Source organism: Branchiostoma lanceolatum, chromosome 12 (genome assembly GCF_035083965.1).
Source record: "Branchiostoma lanceolatum isolate klBraLanc5 chromosome 12, klBraLanc5.hap2, whole genome shotgun sequence".
Taxonomy (NCBI): domain Eukaryota; kingdom Metazoa; phylum Chordata; class Leptocardii; order Amphioxiformes; family Branchiostomatidae; genus Branchiostoma; species Branchiostoma lanceolatum.
In genome coordinates, this window is record NC_089733.1 from 18,286,008 (window position 1) to 18,307,585 (window position 21,578).

The 21,578-nt window shown below is 40.3% G+C and overlaps 2 protein-coding genes and 1 pseudogene across 2 annotated transcripts; all 3 read right to left on the reverse strand.

Moving 5' to 3' along the window:
- LOC136445816 (zinc finger protein 585A pseudogene) overlaps positions 1 to 20,648 on the reverse strand; it is a 39,000-nt pseudogene extending 18,352 nt beyond the window's left edge.
- LOC136445819 (ankyrin repeat domain-containing protein 29-like) lies at positions 5,583 to 18,640 on the reverse strand. Its single transcript, XM_066443961.1, has 12 exons — positions 18,452 to 18,640; positions 16,595 to 16,682; positions 11,901 to 12,010; positions 10,599 to 10,697; positions 9,965 to 10,063; positions 9,331 to 9,429; positions 8,699 to 8,797; positions 8,074 to 8,172; positions 7,425 to 7,523; positions 6,779 to 6,877; positions 6,216 to 6,243; positions 5,583 to 5,605 (listed from the first exon to the last, which is right to left on the reverse strand). Exons 1-12 carry the CDS (start codon positions 18,638 to 18,640, stop codon positions 5,583 to 5,585), a joined length of 1,131 nt encoding a protein of 376 aa, XP_066300058.1.
- LOC136445820 (zinc finger protein 782-like) lies at positions 18,854 to 19,807 on the reverse strand. Its single transcript, XM_066443962.1, has one exon. The coding sequence runs from the start codon at positions 19,805 to 19,807 to the stop codon at positions 18,854 to 18,856; it is 954 nt and encodes a 317-aa protein (XP_066300059.1).
- Positions 20,649 to 21,578: the final 930 nt, after the last annotated feature.

Sequence of the window (21,578 nt, forward strand, 5' to 3'; positions counted from 1 at the left end):
CCTTCAGCATATCGTCCCTAAATGTAGCCAGCACTTCTCTAAGTTGGCGTATCCCAGAAGACCCCGCTTCCATGCAGTTGATCAGGAACACCTCCTGTGACACAATCAGTGACCTCTGGAACAGTGTCCTGAAGTGTTCCACCAGGGCTTTGGCCCGGCGAAGACCTACCGGCACAAACAAGAGTCCGTAGGACACAATTCTCCGTGAAGTATTGAAAGAGTTTATATTGTGGCTAAGGTGTTTTGTTATTTTCCTCTGCTATTGATCGGCTAGTTGTAAGATGAAATGGATCTTGATGTAAGGTGTGAAGTCAAAGGCCCTGATTTGATAAGGAAACAATGCATACATGCATGTCAATATAGAGGTGCATTACGATAATACTTGGACGATAAAAGCAGTTACGGTACCAAAAAGACACCGTGCATCATCACGCCCAACCTAGCAAACGATATGCCAAGTTACACATCGATATAACAAAGGAATCGTGAGCTCTAGCTGCGAATATGAAACAAAAGCATTTCTAATACTCCCGTCAGGAGGTCATCCTCCTTTCCGGAGTAATAAGATAATCAGAGATACCAAAATGCAAGCTTGGTAAGAGACGGATAGACAGACAGACCGTACAGGAAGACAAACAGTGCTAAACACAAGGAAAATAATTTGCTCCATTAAGAACGTTTCATACTACGCATATGATTTACGTCACACTTAAAGTATAGTAACTTGACCAATACGGCAATAGAAAAATTGTAGAACCTATCAAACTCCCTGTATTTATTGTCATTAAGGTTTCAAAGGAGGAAATCAACTGACCTGCTTGCTTGTCCTGTAACTTGTCAGCATGACTGGCGATTAGGACAAGCCGGGGTTTGTTGGTGGGATCTGCGTTACTGCAGTAAATAAAACTCAGCCAACCGTGGACCTGACAGAAAAGAGTATTTTACTTCATTTGTATTTGTCTAGTAATTGCATGGGTGGTGAGATTTGTTGATGTACGGAGCAGCTAAATTTGTGGCTATAAACTTTAGGATTGGAAATAAAACCTTCAAGTGACGTGTCGATCTTTATCGTCACCTGATACAGCTTTATTTCATGCTTATAAACAACTTTTTTCAACGAGAGACATGGACATTCTTACCTGCCGTTTCTGTTCGTCCTCCCCATCTGTGATTTTGTAGACGACAGGGAATATGGTATTTGTCGTGCGGAGCAGCATGGCGTGTGTGACGTAAAACTGCGCCTGTCCTGCGAAGTCATGCAGACTGAGTCTCCCGATTCCCCGCACGGTTTTACTGGATACATGCACCCCCGGGGTGGGGTTAAAGACGTCTTGTCTTCGGAACTTCCTCCTTAGGTTCCAAATGGCGCCCACGATAAAGCCTGTCTGGAAAAGGTTTGGAGTAATTACACCGCTTTGCAATTACTTTAAAATTTGTATTCAGTAAACGCTTTGTTTGTTTGTTTTATTTATTCATATCTCCATTATTGTACAATTTTTACACTAATCTTCCTGTAGTCCGCCTACATTAAATACAATTCTATGAAATATAGGATCAATATGATTAAACTAAATACAGGAAAAAATTAATAGTATTGTTAGACGATTAAACAAAATGAAATATGATCAACTTAAAAGTGAGCGGAGAGGTCAGAGGTCAACATAGAATAACGGAATCATTGTATAGATATTGTATATAAGGAAACCCAGAAGTAATGCCAAATGACAAGGATGTAATTTTTCAACTTCTATCTAGAGATCGATTGTCTGCACTGTAATAATCATGTTAAATATTCAGACAATTTCTATAAAAAGGATAATAAGACCTGTTGTCCTGAAAATTATGTCTTTTGTGAGATATTTTTGTAATCTAGAGTTCTACCTTTGTCAGAATCTCTCGCAACGATGTCTTGCCGACCTGCCCGTCTCCACAGAGAAACAGCTTGACTGTTGTCCCCTCCTCAGACCCCACGGAGGAGACCAGCTCGCTGTACTCCGCCTGCTTCCGTGTTTCTGTCTGTAGGTTGATGCGTTAGTTAGTTATCATTATGTCACTTAATTAGAGGGTGGTCTCACCCAGATATTCAATGCAAATTCAAATCTTTCTAGCTTGGTATGATGCTTTAGGTACAAAATTATGCGCAATATCGTAAGAGTAAAACTTGAGAATCATAAATGTGTTTTCCTTTAACGGTCATCACAATATGTAATAAACTACATTGTTAACATGTCATAACATATTTGGAGCATTTGTTTGTAAAACAGACCTTCAGCAATAACTCTGTATCCTTGTTTAGTCTCTTAGCAACGTCAGCCGGGCGTTTGTGTTCCTAAAATCATATAACAGTTGGAAATGTTTTATAGGGTTTAAGCCTGTACACACATTAAATCATGTTTTAAGACAATGAGAATGTTGCAAAGCAAGTTTCTAAAGATATATGCAACATTTCGGTTCTATTCATCATCCTGCTGGGTGACTTCTGCGCCTCCTGAATAAAACGAAACTTGCTCTGATAAATTTTGACGCAAGTGCAGTCAGGAAGAGTTAAAAATCGAAAATCTGGACCCTGGGACTAGATCTATAAACTAATTTAGGAAGTGCTTCCCACTGTGGCCTTGCTGTAGTTTGAATGGTGAATTAGCCCCCATAATTACATAAATACATAAAAGTCCCAGACTGTCCCAAGCTTGAAACAATGTCAGGAGAAGATTAGGAGGCAGGAGATGATACTGGTGATTAAGATCCAAATATTTTTTCTACTGATTTTCAAAGTAACATTATGAAACCATACAGAATGACACAGAATGATTGTAACAAAGTTACATAGTCAAAACAACTTTCAGTTTTTAGAAAACCAACCATGTGTTCAAATATAAACTTTCAAATCGGCCTGTCAAAGTTGTCTCAAAGTGTCTAACTGTATTTTTGCAACTTGGAAATGCCCTCCTTACTGTATATTTGCAACTTGGAAATGCCCTCATCACAGTTGAATTTAAATGTCTGATAATTGTATGTCTAGAAGCCAGTTATAATTAGACTGGAGCTCTGTAGAACTTGTAAGGTAGAACTGCACATGAACTGTCAGCTAATGTCTTTACTTATACTACCAAACAGAGCATGGTATTTAGGCCAGTGTTGTCATTTATATTCTGAGTTACATAAAGATAACTTCTTAATGTATAATCATACATCAATACCTTATCTGTTGTCTCTACATTTCAAAAGTTTTTTTGGAGCAACTTGTGTTGGTGGTGACTGTCTTAGCTACCCTGGAATCCAGAGCAATTGTACCGGCCCGCACGGCCTTTCCCCAGGCCTACCGTCCCGCTGCCCCCGAAAACTACAGGGGTAGATCTTCGGGGGAGCGGAATGGTAGGCCCGGGTAACTCGGAGCGGTACATATGCTCTGGATTGCAGAGTATGTCTTAGCCAGCCCTCCACCGATGTGAACACCACGGCAGTCAGTAGCAGACTCACTCAGACTTTGGTAGTTAACGTTAGCCGAATTTATTGTGTGATTTTATAGTACAAGCATGGTCTTTAAGTATTTAATATATTACAATCTTACCTTGTTAGTCACAAGGAGATCAGCTCTGTTCTTGATGAGCAGTTCCACAACTTTGTTATGCTTATATATACACGCGTTATGCAGAGCTGTGTCTCCGGCCTGCAACACAACAGTTAAAGCAATGGTTACAACAAAGGTCTGATCATGAGCGGACGCCTTCTGATATCACGTGTTAAGGCTGTGTGGAGCAATCACAAACCCCCATTTATAGTGTTCATACAGTTATAACGTCATAAAAGCATTGGTTAAGAAAGCTATGTATTAAAAACAGTCCAAAATGCACATTTTTAGTAAAAATGGTCAGGGGTTCGTATAACACAATATCATTATAGGGAGTTCTTTTACATCTTACTTTACATGTGAAAATTTAACAGTGCAATTTAAACATTTGTAAGATGGACTTCAAGTCTTTATGTAAAGATTTATTTCGGCTCACTTCAGTGTGTCTGTAGTTATTAGCTGTGTGATAAAACCCCGCTTTTGCTCTCAGTGTTTACGGTGAGCTGGCGCCTGGTTAGTGATCTAGAATCAATCCATGGGGGAAGTAGTTTTGGCACCGTAATCACATTGGAGCGGGTCGTTAACATTTGATGAATCTACATTTTGTTATCGGCTGTTAGTTTACCTTCTTACCTCGTTAGTCACATTGAGATCAGCTCCGTTCTTGATGAGCAGCTCCACAATCTTGTCATGGTCTCTTTTACACGCTTTATGCAGAGCTGTGTCTCTGTAGGTCTGTAACATATCAGTCAATGGTTACAACAAAGGTCTGATCATGAGCGGATGCCTTCTAAAATCACATGTCCAGGCTGTGTGGATCAGTCACAAACCTCCATTTCTATTGATCATACAGCTATAACGTCATAAGCAGGGGTTAATGGAGAAGAAAGTTGTGTATTAAAATCACCCAAAGTGCAGACTTTCAGTAAAAATGGGGAAGGGTTCGGCTTTATCATCATAGCATAACAGGGAGTTCTTTTACGTATACAGCCTCAGTTCTTTTACATCTAACAGTACATTTTTTTACAGCGCAATTCAAACATTTCTAAGATGGCCTTCCAGCCTTTATGTAAAGATTTATCTCAGCTCACTTCATTGTGTCTGTCGTTATTAGTTGTGTAATAAAAACGTCAATGACCCGCTTTCCTCTTGGTGTTTACGGTGACCTAATTATAACGCCTGGTGATCCGTGGGCGAAGTAGTTTTGGCACCGTAATCACATCGGGGCGGATCGTTAACATTAAATGAATCTACACTTTGTTATCGGCTGTTTCCCTTCTTACCCTGTTAGTCATATTGAGATCAGCTCCGTTCTTGAGAAGCAGCTCCACAACCTTGCCATGACCTTCTTCACACGCTTCATGCAGAGCTGTGTCTCCGACCTGCAACACAGCAGTTAAAGCAATGACCACAACAAAGGAGTGACGATTGGCTGATGTGTCGTGATTTCATTGGACACGCATAACGTTCCTGTTGGCAGCCATTGAATCATATGAAATCTTGGGCTATTGGAGAAAAAGTTGAGTATCGACTTTCGGTAAAAAATGCACAGTTGTAGCAATGAATTGGAGCGATTTGGTTATCATCATGATATAACAAGGGGTTCCATGCCATTTCGATGTACATTTAACTTGTTTACAGAACAATGAAAACATTTGCAAGATGAACTTCCGAACTTTATGTTAAGACTTGACTTGCCTCGGCTCACCTAATTTTTTGTTTGTTTTTGTTTTGTTTTTGTTTGTTTGTTTGAATAACTTGCATATAACAACGTCAATGATCCGCTTTCCCTCGGAGTTCACGGTGACCTAACGCCTGGTTAGTGATCTTAAACCACCAAATGAGCGACGGCGTTATGTCATCGTAAACAACTCGGGGCCGGTCGTTAAACGTTAATCAATCTACAATTAGTTTTTGATTGTCAGTTAAAGTCCTTACCTTGTTAGTCACATTGGGATCCGCTCCGTTCTTGAGGAGCAGCTCAACAACCTTGTCATCACCCCTTCTACACGCTTTATGCAGAGCTGTCTCTCCGGCCTGCAACACAACAGTTAAAGCAACGGTTACAACAAAGGAGTGATAATTGTCTGATGTTTCGTAATTCTATATGATCACCAATAACATTCATGGTGGCAGCCATTGAGTCATATGAAATCTTGGGTTATTGGAGAAAAAGTTTTGTATTAAAGATCGGTCAAAAATGCACACTTGTAGCAATAATTGGGAGAGATGGGGCTATCATCATAACATAACAGGGGTTCCATAAGCATGCCATTTAGATGTACATTTAACTTGTTTACAGAACAATGAAAACATTTCCAAGATGAAATTCCGACCTTTATGTTAAGATTTGACTTGCCTCAGCTCACCTAATTTTGTTTCTTTGTTTGTATAACTTGCATATAACAACGTCAATGATTCGCTTTCCCTCGGAGTTCATGGTGACCTAACGCCTGGTCAGTGATCTAAAACCACCGAATGAGCGACGGCGTTATGTCATCGTAAACAACTCGGGGCCGGTCGTTAAACGCTAATCAATCTACAATTAATTTTTGATTGTCAGTTAAAGTTCTTACCTTATCAATCAAATTGAGATCAGCTCCGTTCTTAATGAGCAGCTCCACAACCTTGTCATGACCGAATTTACACGCTTCATGCAGAGCTGTGTTTTCGTTCTGCAACACAACAGTCAAAACAATGGTTACAACAAAGGAGTGATGATTGGCTGATGTGTCGTAATTTCATATGATCGACAATAAAATTCCTGTTGGCAGCCATGGAGTCATATGTGTTATTGGAGAAAAAGTTGTGTATTAAAGATCAGTCAAAAATGAACACTTGTAGCAATGATTGGGAGAGATGGGGCTATCATCATAACATAACAGGGGGTTTGCATGCCATTTAGATGTACATTTAACTTGTTTATAGACCAATGAAAACATTTGCAAGATGAAATTCCGACCTTTATGTTAAGATTTGACTTGCCTTAGCTCACCTAATTTTGTTTCTTTGTTTCTTTGTTTGTATAACTTGCATATAAAAACGTCAATGATTCGCTTTCCCTCGGGGTTTACGGTGACCTAACGCCTGGTCAGTGATCTAAAACCACCGAATGAGCGACGGCGTTATGTCATCGTAAACAACTCGGGGCCGGTCTTTAAACGTTAATCAATCTACAATTAATTTTTGATTGTCAGTTAAAGTTCTTACTTTGTCAGTCACATTGAGATCAGCTCCGTTCTTGAGGAGCAGCTCCACAACCTTGTCATGCTTATGGAAACACGCTTTATGCAGAGCTGTCTCTCCGGCCTGCAACACAACAGTTAAAGCAATTGTTACAACAAATGAGTGATAATTGTCTGATGTGTCGTGATTTCATATGATAACCAATGACATTCCTGGTGGCAGCCATGGAGTCATATGAAGTCTTGGGTTATTGGAGAAATAGTTTTGTATTAAAGATCGGTCAAAAATGCACACTTGTAGCAATAATTGGGAGAGATGGGGCTATCATCATAACATAACAGGGGTTCCATAAGCATGCCATTTAGATGTACATTTCACTTGTTTACAGAACAATGAAAACATTTCCAAGATGAAATTCCGACCTTTATGTTAAGATTTGACTTGCCTTAGCTCACCTAATTTTGTTTCTTTGTTTCTTTGTTTGTATAACTTGCATATAACAACGTCAATGAGTCGCTTTCCCTCGGAGTTCATGGTGACCTAACGCCTGGTCAGTGATCTAAAACCACCGAATGAGCGACGGCGTTATGTGATCGTAAACAACTCGGGGCCGGTCGTTAAACGCTAATCAATCTACAATTAGTTTTTGATTGTCAGTTAAAGTTCTTACCTTATCAATCAAATTGAGATAAGCTCCGTTCTTAATGAGCAGCTCCACAACCTTGTCATGACCTCTCCAACACGCTTGATGCAAAGCTGTGTCTCCATTCTGCAACACATCAGTTAAAGCAACGGTTACAACAAAGGAGTGATGATTGGCTGATGTGTCGTAATTTCATATGATCGACAATAAAATTCCTGTTGGCAGCCATGGAGTCATATGGGTTATTGGAGAAAAAGTTGTGTATTAAAGATCGGTCAAAAATGCACACTAGTAGCAATGATTGAGAGGGATGGGGCTATCGTCATAACATAACAGGGGATTCCATGGCATTTAGATGTACATTTAACTCGTTTACAGAACAAGGAAAACATTTGCAAGATGAACGTCCGAACTTTATGTAAAGACTTGACTTGCCTTAGCTCACTTGATTTTTGTTTGTTTGTTTTTTGTTTGTTTGTTTGTTTGTTTGAATAGCTTGCATATAACATCGTCAATGATCCGCTTTCCCTCGGAGTTTACGATGACCTAACGCCTGGTCAGTGATCTAAAACCACCGAATGAGCGACGGCGTTATGTCATCGTAAACAACTCGGGGCCGGTCGTTAAACGTTCATCAATCTACAATTAGTCTTTGGTTGTCAGTTAAAGTCCTTACCTTGTTAGTCACATTGAGATCCGCTCCGTTCTTAAGGACCAGATCAACAACCTTGTCATGATCCCTTCTACACGCTTCATGCAGAGCTGTGTCTCCGTACTGTAACACATTAAAGCAATGACCACAACAAAGGAGTGTTAATTAGCTGATGTGTCGTGATTTCATATGATAACCAATGACATTCCTGGTGGCAGCCATGGAGTCATATGAAATCTTAGGTTATTGGAGAAAAAGTTGTGTATTAAAGATCGGTCAAAAATGCACACTTGTAGTAATAATTGGGAGAGATGGGGCTATCATCATACCATAACAGGGGTTTGCATGCCATGTAGATGTACATTTAACTCGTTCACAGAACAATGAAAACATTTGCAAGATGAACTTCCGACCTTTATGTTAAGACTTGCCTTAGCTCACCTAATTTTTGTTTGTTTGTTTGAATAGCTTGCATATAACAACGGCAATGATCCACTTTCCCTCGGGGTTTACGGTGGCCTAACGCCTGGTCAGTGATCTAAAACCACCAGATGAGCGACGGCGTTATGTCATCGTAAACAACTCGGGGCCGGTCGTTAAACGTTAATCAATCTACAATTAGTCTTTGATTGCCAGTTAATGTTCTTACCTCGTTAGTCACATTAATATCAGCTCCGTTCTTGATGAGCAGCTCCACAACCTTGTCATGACCATAGCTACACACGTAATGCAGAGCTGTGTCTCCGTTCTGAAACACAACAGTTAAAGCAATGGTTACAACAAAGGAGTGATAATTGGCTGATGTGTCGTGATTTCATATGATCACCAATAACATTCCTGTAGGCAGCCATTGAGTCATATGAAAACAAGGGAAAAATGTCATGTTGGTCAAAAATGCATACTTGTACCAATGGTTGGGGGGGGTTAAGTTATCATAGTAATACAAGTTTCCATAGTAATACAACAGTTTCCATGCCATTTAGATGTACATCTAAGTCGTTTACAAAACAATTAGAAAATTTGAAAGATGAACTTCTGAACTGTATATAAAGACTTAACTTGCTTGCCTCAGCTCACTTAATTTTTGTTTGTTTGAAAAACTTGCATATAACAACGTCAATGATCCACTTTCCCTCGGAGTTTGCTGTGACCTAACGCCTGGTTAGTGATCTATAACTACCGAATGAGCGACGGGGTTATGTCATCGTAAACAACTCGGGGCCGGTCGTTAAACGTTAATCAATCTACAATTAGTTTTTAATTGTCAGTTAAAGTTCTTACCTTGTCAGTCACATTGAGATCAGCTCCGTTCTTGATGAGCATCTCCACAGCCTTGTCATGACCCCACGTACACGCTTTATGTAGAGCTGTGGCTCCGTCCTGAAACACAACAGTTAAAGCAATGGTTACAACAAAGGAGTGTTAATTAGCTGATGTGTCGTGATTTCATATGATAACCAATGACATTCCTGGTGGCAGCCATGGAGGCATATGATATCTTAGGTTATTGGAGAAAAAGTTGTGTATTAAAGATCGGTCAAAAATGCACAGTTGTAGTAATAATTGGGAGAGATGGGGCTATCATCATAACGTAACATAACAGGGGTTTGCATGCCATGTAGATGTACATTTAACTCGTTCACAGAACAATGAAAACATTTGCAAGATGAACTTCCGACCTTTATGTTAAGACTTGCCTTAGCTCACCTAATTTTTGTTTGTTTGTTTGAATAGCTTGCATATAACAACGTCAATGATCCACTTTCCCTCGGAGTTTGCTGTGACCTAACGCCTGGTTAGTGATCTATAACTACCGAATGAGCGACGGGGTTATGTCATCGTAAACAACTCGGGGCCGGTCGTTAAACGTTAATCAATCTACAATTAGTTTTTAATTGTCAGTTAAAGTTCTTACCTCGTTAGTCACATTGAGATCAGCTCCGTTCTTGATGAGCATCTCCACAGCCTTGTCATGACCCCACGTACACGCTTTATGTAGAGCTGTGGCTCCGTCCTGAAACACAACAGTTAAAGCAATGGTTACAACAAAGGAGTGATAATTAGCTGATGTGTCGTGATTTCATATGATAACCAATGACATTCCTGGTGGCAGCCATGGAGTCATATGATATCTTAGGTTATTGGAGAAAAAGTTGTGTATTAAAGATCGGTCAAAAATGCACAGTTGTAGTAATAATTGGGAGAGATGGGGCTATCATCATAACGTAACATAACAGGGGTTTGCATGCCATGTAGATGTACATTTAACTCGTTCACAGAACAGTGAAAACATTTGCAAGATGCACTTCCGACCTTTATGTTAAGACTTGCCTTAGCTCACCTAATTTTTGTTTGTTTGTTTGAATAGCTTGCATATAACAACGTCAATGATCCGCTTTCCCTTGGAGTTTACGGTGACCTAACGCCTGGTCAGTGATCTAAATCCACCGAATGAGCGACGGCCTTATGTCATCGTAAACAACTCAGGGCTGGTCGTTAAACGTTAATCAATCTACAATTAGTCTTTGATTGTCAGTTAAAGTTCTTACCTTGTCAGTCACATTGAGCTCAGCTCCGTTCTTGATGAGCAGCTCCACAACCTCGTCATGACCCTCTCTACACGCTGTATGCAGAGCTGTGTCTCCGCCCTGCAACACAACAGTTAAAGCAATGACCACAACAAAGGTCTGATCATGGTCAAATGTCTTGACTTATCAATATTGCTAGACTGCGTGAATCAATCACAAGTTCATTCCTATTGTTTATAGAGTCATAACGTCATGATCATGAGTTAATGAAAGTGCATGCCGTGTATTAAAGATCGGCTAATAATGCACACTTCTAGCAATGATGGGGAGGAATTCGGTTAGTATCATAATATAATACATGGCACTTTTACATTTAAATGTAAAATTTGAAAGATGACTTTACATTTTTAGAGACCTTGTAAAGACGGGGCTTGCATCCGTTTATTTCATTGTATAAGATTGAGTTAGCTATAGACCAACTTGCTGGGGATGTAGGAGCGAGGTCTGAACGTCTAGACCAACTAATGGCGGACCGTGTTGCCTGGAGGGAAAGAGCAACCCTAGTCCGGGCAAGCTGCCCGATATGATGATGATGATTTGACAATAACGTTAATAGCAGCCTACATCCGCCCACCATATTGACTTTATGCCAAGAAGCAATAGAGTTCATTCTACTATTTCGAAAGCTGGTCAAATTTTACTATTGCTGCGGAAACTGGTCGTGGTTGTAAAAAAAAGGAGTTGCGGCAGTCCAACCGGATAAAACTATTCACGGAAGGAACATAACTAAATTCTGAAAAGTGACAAAAACATTATGACCAAAGACACTTCACTACTGTCTAAATCATCACATCAGATGAGCCTTGATTTCTGGTACAGTAATAAAGACAATCACGGTGACTTTTGTTAGCCGTTTGTGTCATGGGTTTCTCACTATAGTGTCGTGTTTTGATGAGTAAATATGATGAATAGTGCAAAGAATCTAAATGATGTTCGATAACATAGCATGATGGTTTAAGTAACATCAGCCTTCATAATTCCGCCGTATAGCCCAAGATTGCGACAGAACAAAAATCTTCTCTGTAATGTCTGAAACACCTGGATATCTGAGGTGTGCATACCTAGATCATTACTGATGCATCGTTAGTAGATTGCGTTAAATTTACTATTCTTTTTTTTTTTAAATGGGGCGGTCGTCAGGTTCCGGTGGCATTATAAGTTGATACAACAAACATTACATGCGATTCACAGCGAAGCGTGCGTGATGCTCTCTAGAACTCATTAATAACGAGCGTGTCTCTACGGGTCTGTCGTGGTACTCACCCAAAACTCATACTTTACATTGACGTCCACTCCTTCCACCAGCTTCCTCCGGACAATCTTTACATCTCCCTCATGGGCAGCCACGATGAAGGTTTTCGCGTCCATGTAACCTAATTTATAGGAAGTACAAACGCGGGTTAATTAGAGCCTGTTAAGATCGATGAACCACTAAATGAACCATTTTATGATGTAGAAAATTTCTACTTGCACTCTTTGAGATGTCATTGCTTGTATTTAGCAAAAGGTAAGCCATGTATTGAATGTATATAAATGTGAGTTTATTCAAAACGTTGTTTTACGCGCTTAAGTGAAATCATTTGAATACTTAAGGTTATAGAATCAAAGCATGAAATTTCACAGTTGGAGATACATTTCTTTTACCCAGGTTAACTGTTTCATGACACAAGCGTTGTGTGTATGCATATTGTTAACATTATGTTTAAAATGTAAATGCGCCACTATTCAAGCCTTTAGAATATCCTTTTTGATATGTAAATACATTTTCTATATCCTTAGGTATGTTGCAATAAGATTTGCCTGTTGAAGTAATCAAACAGTTCGTTCCTCTTAATTTTATTTACCTAGGGTCAACATATCGCTAGACGGGCGGTTTTCAATGTGCCCTGCAGGTATACATAAACAAAACATACGGAAGTAACAAAATATAATACTGAGGTGTAAACAAACTTAACTCGATATTACATTGTGAAATGATGAAATGCAACACCAGAAATACCGCCGGAATCGCAACCTTTTATAGCCGCAAGTGTTAAGCAATTTTTCTAAACCTTTCGATAACCATCGTTTAAAGACGAGGTCAAAAAAATTCCGATGCCTTATTTTAACAGTCTGAGCGCATCATGGGAGAATTGCACTAGAGGGTTGTTCGCTGGAGCATCTGGAACAAATACCACATCTGTTCCCCACACATTATCTTGATCTTGATCGGGTACTGGGTAACGTTCCTTGCTGACCCATAACTTGACTCAAGCTGAAATCAATCACCTATAAAACATTGTTTTGTCACGGTACAGTTTTGTCGCTGGGTCATAGAAACGAACGGCGGCGGCCGTCAGGTACTTCCATAGTTCTGTTCACGTCCAGTGTTTTCAACCGACCCTCAGCTTTGACACGAAAATGTCAAAGATTAACATGTGGAGGGAGGGACATTTTATAACATTTTGCACTACGCCTATTCTTATTGCAATACCTGTAACATGCCGTTTACATCCCAATAAAAATGTCCCAAATTGCGACGACGGCGAGATCGACTTTGCGTAGAGTTCTACCAAGGCAACAACGTTATTCTGTTACCTAAGTACTACTGCATGCCGCGTGGCACTTAACAGTTGTTGTGATTGTTTTAGCTTAGACAAGTTGATGTCTTTGGCACTATCTTCAAGCAAAGAACAGAACTTTGTCGATCTGTGATCAAAAATATTATGTCACAAGGTTTACCCAGTGACTGAAAACAACCATTGTTACACACTCTGCAACCTTCTGCCCGGTGACCTGTGGACATTTGAAGAACGTTGCACTACGCTTATTCTTATCAATCGTTTTGTCGTTTTTGATTGGACAAGTCTTTATACGTGTCAAATGACCCTTACCGAGACCCACGATTAAAAGTGGACTAAAGTTGATCTCTGATGATATTCCCCTGACAGCCTTTCTGAAATGTTCTAACGCCGTGCCTTTTTTTTTCTTTGATATGGTAGTTGAAAATAAGCAACATTTGCCAGTTGTCGATCTGTGATCAAAAATATTATGTCACAAGGTTCACCCGGTGATTGACAACCACCATTGTAACACACAACATTTTACCTGGTGACCTGTGGTGACCCCTAACTCCGCCTGGTAAACACTTAGCGGCGCAGGTATTTCATCTGGAGGGAGCAGAGATGGCAGACTGATAACAACCTCACCTTTGACACGAAAATGTCAAAAATTAACATGTGGAGGGAGGGACATTTTATAACATTTTGCACTACGCCTATTCTTATTGCAATACCTGTAACATGCCATTTACATCGCAATAAAAATGTCACAGCATTATTCTGTTCTAAGTACTACCGCATGCCGCGTGGCACTTTACAGTCGTTTTGATGTGATTGTTTTGCTTAGACATGTTTGTGTCTCTGGCACTCTCTAAGCCAAGAATAGAACGTTGTCGATCTGTGATCAGAAATATTATGTCACAAGGTTCACCCAGTGATTGGCAACCGCCATTGTTACACACTCTGCAACCTTCTACCCGGTGACCTGTGGTGACCCTTAACTTCGCCTGTTAAACACTTAGCGGCGAAGCTATTTTATTTGGAGGGAGCAGAGATGGCAGACTGATAACATGTTTACTCTCAATCGACCGGTTTATTCTAACACGGAGGGCGAAGAACGGAGTTATTTTCCTATAGCCCATATACATCAATCTTCTCTACTACTGCATACCTTATCTTAATTTCTCCGTGATATGCTTTTGAAGGATTTTCTAAAATGTTTTAAGATACCAATTTATTTATTCAGCTAATCATTAGCTAAACTGTCAGAAAGCCCAAACTAACCTATGTTTGAACTCCAGCATACCGTACTATCACCTCGTCTTATCACCCAGTATGGAGATTGGGATGTTTTCTAGAAATATACCTAATAATAATAATAACTTTATTGCACAACAATTGTACAAGGTACAAAGTATGGCATCCACTGGTACATTATAAGATAACATTCTACATGTATTAGGCAAATCAATCTATCTTATACAATATGGTGTAGTAGTATTGAAAGAAATATGACATACAAATGTACTTCAAATGTCAGATAAGACTATACGTATTGTATCCAACGATATTGCACTGTCATCTATCCTAAATTGTTTCAATCATTATAGACTGGTTTTAATTCAGTGGCAAAACTGCGATTTCTACTGTAATAAAATTATCTTGTATCTTTTCTCTACGGATAAAGGGTACCAACCGTCCGATGGAGGGACATTTACTACGCTTATTCTTATCAGTTGTTTTGTCGTTTTGTCTACATACGTGTCAAATGTCCCTTACCGAAAGACTCCACGAATAAAAGTGGACTAACGCTAATTCCTGATGATATTCCCTTGACTGATTTTCTAAAATGTTCTAACGCCGCCCCTCTATCTTCTTTTTTTAATATGGTAGTTGAAAAAATAATCAACATTTGCCTATTATCAATCTGTGATAAAAAATATTATGTCACAAGGTTCGCCAGTGACTGACAACCACCATTGTTACAAACTTTGCAACATTGTGACCTGTGGTGACCCTTAACTCTGCCTGGTAAACACTTATAATTAGCGGCGAAGGTATTCTATCTGGAGGGAGCAGAGATGGAAGGCTGATAACATACTCAGAATCGATCGGTTTATTCTAACACGGGGGGGGGGGGGCAAACACTGAAATTACATTCCTATAGTAAAAAGGCCAAAATAGAGACATAATTACAGCAAAATATGTCACTAATACAGTGGCAGTGGACGTCTATCACTGCAATGCAGCCGAGAAAATCACTTGAGACGCCAGTTATGCTAGAGTCTCCACCCCCAAACACACGCACACATAAATGGGAGTTTTAGAATACAAATGGTGACATCAGCAGGTAATTCTACATAGGACATGAGACATTTTGACCCAACTTCATTCAATACGTACTTTTTTACCTCACCAGGAAGAAATAACAAGAATGGTTTGCCAAGGGAAATATATTTCTCTTCCCTTTGAACCTTTTAAGATTTAACAAATGTTAGGAGCCCATAACGTATTTGACCCATCATCTAGCCTGACGAATGAACACGTTTATGAAAACTACTGCCACGGAGGCATACTGAGGACAATTACAGACTATGATGCTGAAGATATACGCGTCGAGTTTTTGATGCGCAATTAACTTCAAAAGAAGGGCTTCTAAACTCAACGATTTCAAGAGACAGGGAAGTCGGAAACAAACAACAAAGAGACACCCAGACAATTTATCTGCACATTAAAGTGTTGTTGCCTTAATGACAAAAAAGACGTATAAAGGCAGGCGTATCTAACGTAATCGTATTCCAATACGATATAGACATTAGTAGACATTTTGACATTGCTAAAACTGACGTGACTGAGGTGTTCCTTCGCTATTGTGAAACGTGAGTCAAGTTTTAATCTGCTCTCTCTCGAGTCTCTATGATAGATTAATATTGATGATGATGGATACCAAACTGTTGCCACGTACCTGCCATGTCTGCTTGCACAAGGAGAAAAGGAGGGAAGTCAGAATTCGTAAGTCGTTGAGGAGGGGCGATGTCTGCCGTTGGATGTTCACCTTACAAGTCACATATTTTCTTGCCTGTGTTTTTAGTAGGCAAGTGTTCCCAGAGTACTGCTGATATCACCTTCAATTAAATGTCCAGGGCGAACGACTCTCACCACTTAGTTTAGTCCTTTTTCTGCCCAACTGAATCCAAGTCCACTGAGTCACTGTCCGAAACAACAGCGGACTGTCCCGACTTGCTGAGCTAGAAGCTAACCACAGGCAAGTTTACATATTGTAAGTCCCGGAAGATCCGCTCAAAGTGTACAATAAATGCAAGTCCAAGTCAATGTTGGAAAATAGTTACAGTCAATGTTCCTTGTGGATGTTAATGCTGTAAAATACACTGTAAATACACGTTTAAAATGATTCACGCTGTGTCATCTCGTCAGGTGTGTACGTGGCGCCGCCGTTAAACAGAATGGCGTTGGAGCTGATGTTAGACTTTGGGTTTGGAGTCACCTGCGGAGTAGACCAATCAGGGTCCTCTATCTGTGACCTTTGACACTCCACAAACTTGTAACAAACTTGTTTTTATCGGTTGTCTCGTGATGTTGACGTCACACCAAAGGCAAACTCACTGCTGGCACGTACTTTCCCCCTTGCAATGATGCTATTTCTAATCACAGGTTTTATCACAGCTTTGCCGTTTACCCAATTGTTAGGTTAACAACCAATAGTTTTTGTATTTCTATGATCTAACTCCGTTGTTATAAAAAAGATAGTCAGTAAGTCAAATTAGTAAACAATCAATTTAACCGGGCAGTGACACAACATAAACACATGAATCTTGAAGTATCCGGAGTTCTTAACGTGACCTGTGAAACCAAGAAAGTAGCTGAGAATTCCGAAGGCCGGCCGATTAATCACGCTGCGCTCAAGCTTTGTGTACATGTAGGGGTCGCTAGCTTACGACCTACTTCAGTAAAAACTGTCCGTCCTTATTGTGCCCGACTTGATCCAGGTCCGCTGACATCGATCGACTGTGTAAAGTCCCGTCCGGAATAGCAGCGGAATTTCCAAACAAGTCGAGAGGGAAGGATAAACAAGAAACACAGTTTACATCTTAGAAGTTAAAAATGTATATTAACCAGTCTTTGTAATTGTTGAAATGTTTCCTATAAATACGCATTCAGAAAACCAAAGCTGAGCCTACTCTTCAATTGTGTACGTGTCGGACCATTAAACATGATGGTGTCGGAGTTTATCATAAACTCCTGGTCTGGAGTCACCAGAACGTTCACCTCCTAAGTAGACCAGTTATAGTCCTGTATCCGTGAACTTTGACACTCCACACACTTGTTTTCATCGACACACAGTCTCGTGATGGTGACGTCATACATAAGGTAAACTGACTTGTGGCACGTACTTTCCTACTTGTAATGATGCTATTTTTAATACTAGATTTCGTTAACCATTAACGTTTGTGTAAGTGCGTGATATCTAATCTAAGGCTTTTCTGTTAGTATAACAATCTAACATCGTGTTAGCACATTAAGAACTGCATTGAATTAAAATCATTGCTTCACATTGACGTTAGAACATGATGGTGTTTAAGAAGCTTTTTTCCATGCCGTTCTCTACGAATGATTTCTCAACGTCACCTGTGAAAAAATGTTAGCTGGGAATTCCGAAGGCCGCCCGAGCTACCAAGCTGCGCTCAAGGTTTGTGTACATGTAGGGGGTAAAGGTCATTGGAACGATAGACTCTTGACAGGCATTATTGAATGTATATTTATCTATTTACAATCATGTATAAGCCTTTTGCACCCCGCCCATCAATAAAAAACACCCCTCCCCTGCACACACTACAATCATTCCATAACCCCCACTCCTACGCCAATTATTCTTCTTTTGTAGATCTAGCGTCTATTTGAACTGTAACGTTTAAACACCGACACAACTCATCACCAACACTCCTCATTCTTGTTGAACTCATTTTACTTGGGCATATCTCGGACAGACATACCTTACATTTAAAACGTAACCAGCATAAGTAGCAATGCTAACCTCATATGTATTCTACATAAACATGTACAAGTATCTTGGATGTTACAAGGTGTTAGAATAAAAGAAGGTTGCAAAGGTCGAATCTTAGTATCTGTCAAATTATGCTTTTTATTGATATGTAGATACATTTTGCGCCACAGAATATTCAAGCTGCTTTACCCGTAGGACCTCTTTGCTTAGGTAAGTTTCACAGTTCACTTATTCTGTCCCCACATTCCTACACAGCCATGGTTTCTTTTAAGATGTTTGTCTAATGTGCGCTTCTGTGCAGCAAAATAGTCGCACTGGTCACATTTGTTGGGTTTTCTCCTGTGTGGGTTCTCATATGTCGGGATAGATGGGACTTTTGAGCTGTCCTGTACCCACCCATATTTGTAACATTTTTCTCTGTACTCGTACTCTCCACACATCTAGGGCTTCTCATCGGTGTGTGTTGCTAGGTGTTTGTCCAAAATGAATTCTCGTGCTGAGAAAAAGTCGCACTGGCTAACCCTGTGGCGTTTCTCCCCTGTATGGGTTTTCATGACGGGCAAAAGACATTTCAGTTGTCCTATATCCACTCTCCAAACACACAGGGTTTCTTGCCTGTGTGTCTTCTTATATGTTGATCCAATGTTAATAGTCTAAGGCTGCAGAATAGTCACGCTGGTCACATTTACAGAGGTCTCTCCTGTATGCGTTCTCAAATGTACGGACAAGTCAGACTTTTGAGCTACAATGTACCCACAATCCCCACATTTATAGGTTTTCTTTCTTGTATGTGTTCTCGCGTGTTTTGACAGGTTAGACTTGTAAGCTGTCCTGTACCCACACTCCCCACACACGTAAGGTTTCTCACCAGTGTGTTTTTTTAGATGATCGTCAAGAGCAGATTTGTGTGCTGCAGAATAGTCACACTGGTCACACTTGTAGGGTTTTTCGCCTGTATGGGTTCTCATGTGCAGGGATAAGGTGCCCTTTTGAGTTGCCCTGTACCCACACTCCCCAAACATGTACGGTTTCTCACCAGTGTGTGTTGTTAAATGCTGGTCTAAAGAGAATTTAAGTGCAGTAGAATAGTCGCACAGGTCACACCTGTAGGGTTTTTCCCCTGTGTGAGTTCTCATATGTCGCGATAGGGCAGACCTATGGGCTGTCCTGTACCCACACTCCCCACACATGTAAGGTTTTTCACCAGTGTGCTTTGCTAGATGGCAGTCAAAGTTAGATTTCAACAATGCTGAATAGTCGCACTGGTCACACTTGTAGGGTTTTTCTCCTGAATGGATTCTCATATGTCGGGATAAGTAAGACTTGTGAGTAGTCCTGTGCCCACACTCCCCACACATGTAGGGTTTCTCACCAGTGTGTTTAACCACATGCCTTCCCATATTGCCTTTGCTCTCCTGTACCTGTGAGGTTGATTTTTTGTAACGTTGGGGAAAGTTCACATCGCACGTTTCCTGTTGCAGGCCCATGGCTGTTGTCTGAGTCTCCCTGCTGTCACTCTCCTTCCCAGGTTGTTCAGTACAGTCACTCTCCTTCCCAGGTTGTTCAGTACAGTCACTCTCCTTTCCATAGTGTTTCGTGCAGTCCATCTCCTTTGCAAAGTGGTCCAGCACACCTGGTGAAAACCAATGTGCCTGATGATATAGGCACAAAAATCGAAAAGAGCTGAAGTTAAAAACAGGACACAATTCTGACATTTCTCAGCTTCAAAGCCGGTAAGCACCCGGCCTTTTTTTGAGTTATTTGCGGTTCCAGAGGCCTTTTATTAGTACGTAAAGGCCAACATTATAGAAAACTGTGCAAACTGTGCTGCCTCTCTTCCTGTAAGAGATCTTCCTACCTGGCCGAACGGATCTACTCTACTCTACTCTACTCTACTCTACTCTACTCTACTCTACTCTACTCTACTCTACTCTACTCTACTCTACTCTACTCTACTCTACTCTACTCTATATTGTCCATGGTTTACAGTACCACTGCCCCCACCCCACTCACGTTCGTATACTATACCGACCAGAAAAACACACATAATTCTATAATAACCGCTGAACACGCACCAACAAGGAAGCATTAACGATACAATTGGGGAGAAAGTTTTGTATGTCGGGCATCCAAGTGCAACTTGACTTTGTTGCCCATCTCCCTATACTAGTAGCTGTGTAGTCCATGCTCTTTACAGTTCCACTGCCCCCCTCCCCTTCAAATTAGATGTGTCTTTGACAACAAACACACATGTAACTCTACTGGTATAATTACCGCTGAACAAGCACCAACAAGGAAGCATGAACGACAAGAACAGGTCTTACCTGCAGTTCTGTTGTAGTTAATGGTCTTCAGAGCTTCTGGAATCCAGTAAAAATCGCGTCAGTTCAGAGGAGATACCGAAAAAACAAAAGAAAATGGCAGATTGCAGCTCGCTGACGGGTCAAAGTTGAGAGGTCACGAACCTGATGGCACTTCATAATGGGTCAAACCACGCATTTCTGTTGTAGTTTGAGCAAATCTTCCTTTATTTCTACTTCCAGCTCAAACTGGGCATCACCCCTATCAACTGTCTGGACCATGGAAGAGGCCTTGAACTGGTTACACAATATAGCCCCTCCCCTGTCATAAAACAGATGTGACATGCCTCTGGGCAGACTGGGCCCGGTAAAGCACCCCTAAGCCGACCCCTAGAGACTGGGACCAGGCTAATTGAACCAAGGAACTATGATCTAAATCGACACTAGATATTTTACTTGGTTTTCCTAAGGAGGTTTATCCTTATTTCATTTTGACAAAAGGTTATCTTTGCCAACGTTAACCCATGATTGGATGTATTTTTACATATTTTACATTGCAAGGCAAGGGCGTTAGAATTATCAGACGATATAAATAAACCAACACCAAATCTGAGGCTTTGCTTACACGTACTTTATTTTGAAAGCGTTTTGCCAAATTTACGCTGAGTTCTCAAACATGATAGTATCATCTATTACTATAAGCTGTAAGAATGGAAATATTGCTAAGAATACAACCATTACAAGTATACAGAATATACTGAGTAAATGTATCACTATAGTATAAACAGTGTGCGTATTGTTGTTAATGCTAGACTATTCTTACAAATAAACTAGATTAAAGTAAGACAATATCAAGTCTAAAAAAATGATATCACCAACATTTCTACGGTAGATGGTAATATGGTCCAATTGAAAATATCCGAAATCTACATCTATATCATCTCAACAGTGCGATTTTGCGAGGATTTCTTGTTAAAAACGTCATAAACAAGTTAACAGTCAACGTTAGCGCAAAGGAAAAGGGCACATCAATGCCCAGACTCTCAAAGTATCTTAGCACAGAAGTAACAAAATTACA

Excerpts from the sequence above, each read along its gene's own strand:
- LOC136445819 (XM_066443961.1), bottom strand. The coding sequence starts at position 18,640 with ATGTGTGGAGAGTACGAGTACAGAGAAAAATGTTACAAATATGGGTGG. Across the intron at positions 8,798-9,330 it reads ATCTCAATGTGACTGACAAG|AACGGAGACACAGCTCTGCA; the intron begins GTAAGAACTTTA and ends GTTGTGTTTCAG. Across the intron at positions 5,606-6,215 it reads CACAGCTCTGCATGAAGCGT|GCCGGAGAGACAGCTCTGCA; the intron begins GTAAATTCGGTC and ends GTTGTGTTGCAG.
- LOC136445820 (XM_066443962.1), bottom strand. The coding sequence starts at position 19,807 with ATGGACTGCACGAAACACTATGGAAAGGAGAGTGACTGTACTGAACAA.